This window comes from Fukomys damarensis, unplaced genomic scaffold, assembly GCF_012274545.1.
Source record: "Fukomys damarensis isolate Sample0158 unplaced genomic scaffold, DMR_v1.0_HiC HiC_scaffold_19, whole genome shotgun sequence".
NCBI classification, from domain to species: Eukaryota; Metazoa; Chordata; class Mammalia; order Rodentia; family Bathyergidae; genus Fukomys; species Fukomys damarensis.
The window spans coordinates 62178644-62181492 of NW_022900931.1; the positions used below are offsets into that span (position 1 = coordinate 62178644).

Below are 2849 nucleotides of genomic sequence, written 5' to 3' on the forward strand. Positions count from 1 at the left end.
GGGGACGGGCAAGGAGACCCCGAAAGATCCTGCCACGCAAGGGCCTGTGTCCCAGGCAGGGAGGCACAGGGTATGAGCAGCAAACTGGGGACATTGAGGCACAGGGCTGGGCGAGCCTCAGCGCTGGGCCCGGGGTCTCCGTGGCGACGGGGGTTGGGGCCCCAGGGGGAGACAAGCCCAGCTGGGCCTGGCCAGCCGGGACAAGGGCAGGCGGCCCAGGGCGAGAGGGAGGCCGAGGCAGAAGGACCGGCGTGGCACAGGGATGTCGGAGAAGAAAGCGCGGTCCCGAGAGGGCGGCAGGGCTCCGCCCTCAGACAGCTCCAGGTCCCGGGCCACAGCCAGGATCTCCTGACGGGCAGCTGCGCTGTGCAGGCCACGGATGTCCAGCAGGGCCGCCACGTGCTTCCGCCTGGGGACAGGGACCGACAGGTGCACAGGGTCCCGGACCCACCTGTCCACCCCACCTGAGCCAGAACCCGAGGAACCCCTGTGTCCCCTACCCCCCATCGTCACCTCCCTGGCCCTCCCCTCATCCCAGAGCCGCCCCTCACACCAGCTCCAGAGCCTTCCCCCCTCACCCCAAGACTCTGCCCTGGATTAAATGAACCTTCAGTCTCCGCCCCACCCCACCCCACCCCGTTTAGCGCGTCCGAGTTTCCATCCGGGTACCAGCACGCTTATCACAGGCCTCCACCAGCAGGAGGGGCACTGGGACCCTTTGGGACACTGGCTCCGAGATCCCTGCCTTCCAAGGACGTGACCTGTTTCCCGGAGTCAGGCCCTCAACCCCTCAAACTCCCCATTCTGAGGGCTGTTCCCTGGTCCGGCTGCTGTCACCACCGCCACCGTCGGGCACTCACAGATGGCGAGATGTTGGTGTAGAATGGCGTCCAGGGTACTGGTTTTCCAGCCAGTCAGCTGCCTGGGTTCAAATCCCCACCCTGACACTTGCTAACTGGTAGTGGCGTGCTGCAGGTGAGTTATTAGCACACAGTTCCTAAAATAGCTTCAATTCCACCTCTTACAGAGGGTGGTGCACACCTGTAAGCCCAGCATCCTGGGAGGCTGAGGCAGGAGAATTGAAAGCTCAACTTAGCGAGACGCTGTCCCCCCAACACCAAAACAAAACAAAAACTGAGAACCGTCACTGACGACGACGATGATGAATTTCCCAAGAATCCCACGACGACACACTATTCTCTCAGGGGCTCCGAGAGTGACACACAGATAGGAAAGCGGCCCACAAGGTCCTGGATGGAGCCCGAGGCTGCCCCACTGCACATGTGGTGCCCAGTGTGTCCCCGTGTTCCCCAGGCTCCCTGCCAGGCAGGCCCTTCCTGCTGGGCAGCCTGCACCCCCCTGCCCCGGGCTTCCTGTGACTGCCTGTTTGTTTGTGAGCCCTGGAGGTGGCGGCAGCAGTGGTGGCGACGGCGGCAGGAGAAGGAGGGAAATTGTATTAATAATGCCCTGGTTCCAGCAGGAAACGGCCGTCAGACACGCTCGCTGCCTCCCGCCCTGGCCCAAGAGGCAGGAAACAGGGATGGAGGCCAGGGCTGTGGAGACTGGGCCTGGCCGCGGCCGCGGGCTGGCTCTCACCTGATGTCGGGGTAGTCACGCACCAGCACGGCCACCTCCACCTGAATGCTGGGCGTGTCCTCCAGCTGCAGCACCTCCGCCAGGTGTGGTACCACGGAATCCAGCCACGAGGCCTGGGACTCCTGCGGGAGGGCACGGGCTCACTCTGGGCCCGAGTCCTCCTCCAATAGCCCTCCCCAAGAGGTGGCCTCTGCCCCTTTAGCTCCCGCTGGCTTGTTTTTCCCACCTCTAAAAAGGGTCAGCAGGGAATGTACAGTACTCCCAGCACTCAGAGAGCCTGAGGCAGGAGGGTTCCAAGTCCTAGCCCAGCCTGGGCAGTTTAGTGATTTAGCAAGACCTTGCTTTTTTCAATAAAAATAAAAGGACTGGGAATATGCCTGAGTATGAAGGCCCTGGGTCAAACACACACACACACACACACACACACACACACACAGAGACACACAGCCAGAAGACACCGTAGTCAGAGGTTATATAGAATCTTTGGGAATTTGAAGAAACATCCATAATGCAGTCCTACTTCTGCCGATAATCTGGGACTGGGTGATCCAAGCTGAAAACCTACTCCAAGATTACAAACTGTGTTGCCATTCTGGGGAAATTGGATAAACCCTGTGTGCTGTGCACCCTGTCTCAGAACTACATGCAAATCCACAATTGTCTCAGGAAGTTTCCAAAACAAAAACCATTCCAAGGACTCCAGGGGGAGAACTGGAGTAGTGGTGGAGGTGGAGCGGGGCCCTTCCAGCCATGCTAAGTAGAAAAAAGACCTATTGGTTTCAAATTCTTGGATTAGGATCATGACTGCTTTTTAGCTTTTTAGCCTTGTGTGTGTGTGTGTGTGTGTGTGTGTGTGTGTGTGTGTGGGTGTCCTAGTGCTTATACCCAGGTCTTTGCACTGAGCTACTCCTCCAGACTGGGCTGGAAGTTGTGACCCTCCTGCCTCAGCCTCCCAGGGTGCCGAGATTACAGGCACATGACACCACCCCCGCTGTACTTAGCTTGGATTGTGCTCATGATAATAATGGCTAAGGTTTGTGGGTGGCAGCTCAGCAGGGTACCTGCTGTAACAGGAATTGAATGATGGAACCTCTTGGCCCTCCCATAGAGATATTGTTTGGGGGCTGAGCAAAGCACCGAGCATATGCTCTCCTACAGAGAAAGGAGGAATTTCAGAGCCAAGAGTGGATTGGAGGGTCCAGGGCTGCTGTCCCCCAAAGCCCTCGGTCGGGCCTCACTCACCAGCCTCCGGA

General features: G+C 58.8%; 1 protein-coding gene across 1 annotated transcript in view; it reads right to left on the reverse strand.

Moving 5' to 3' along the window:
• Window positions 1-6: 6 nt before the first annotated feature.
• The window catches only part of Exoc3l2 (exocyst complex component 3 like 2), a 20128-nt gene continuing 17285 nt past the window's right edge, over window positions 7-2849 (reverse strand). The window contains exons 10-12 of the mRNA XM_033766004.1: window positions 2839-2842; window positions 1597-1718; window positions 7-409 (exon numbers count right to left, since the gene is read on the reverse strand). Of these exons, the coding sequence (XP_033621895.1) occupies window positions 118-409; window positions 1597-1718; window positions 2839-2842 (418 nt within the window). The 3' untranslated portion in view covers window positions 7-117. The remainder of the gene's footprint in view (window positions 410-1596; window positions 1719-2838; window positions 2843-2849) is intronic.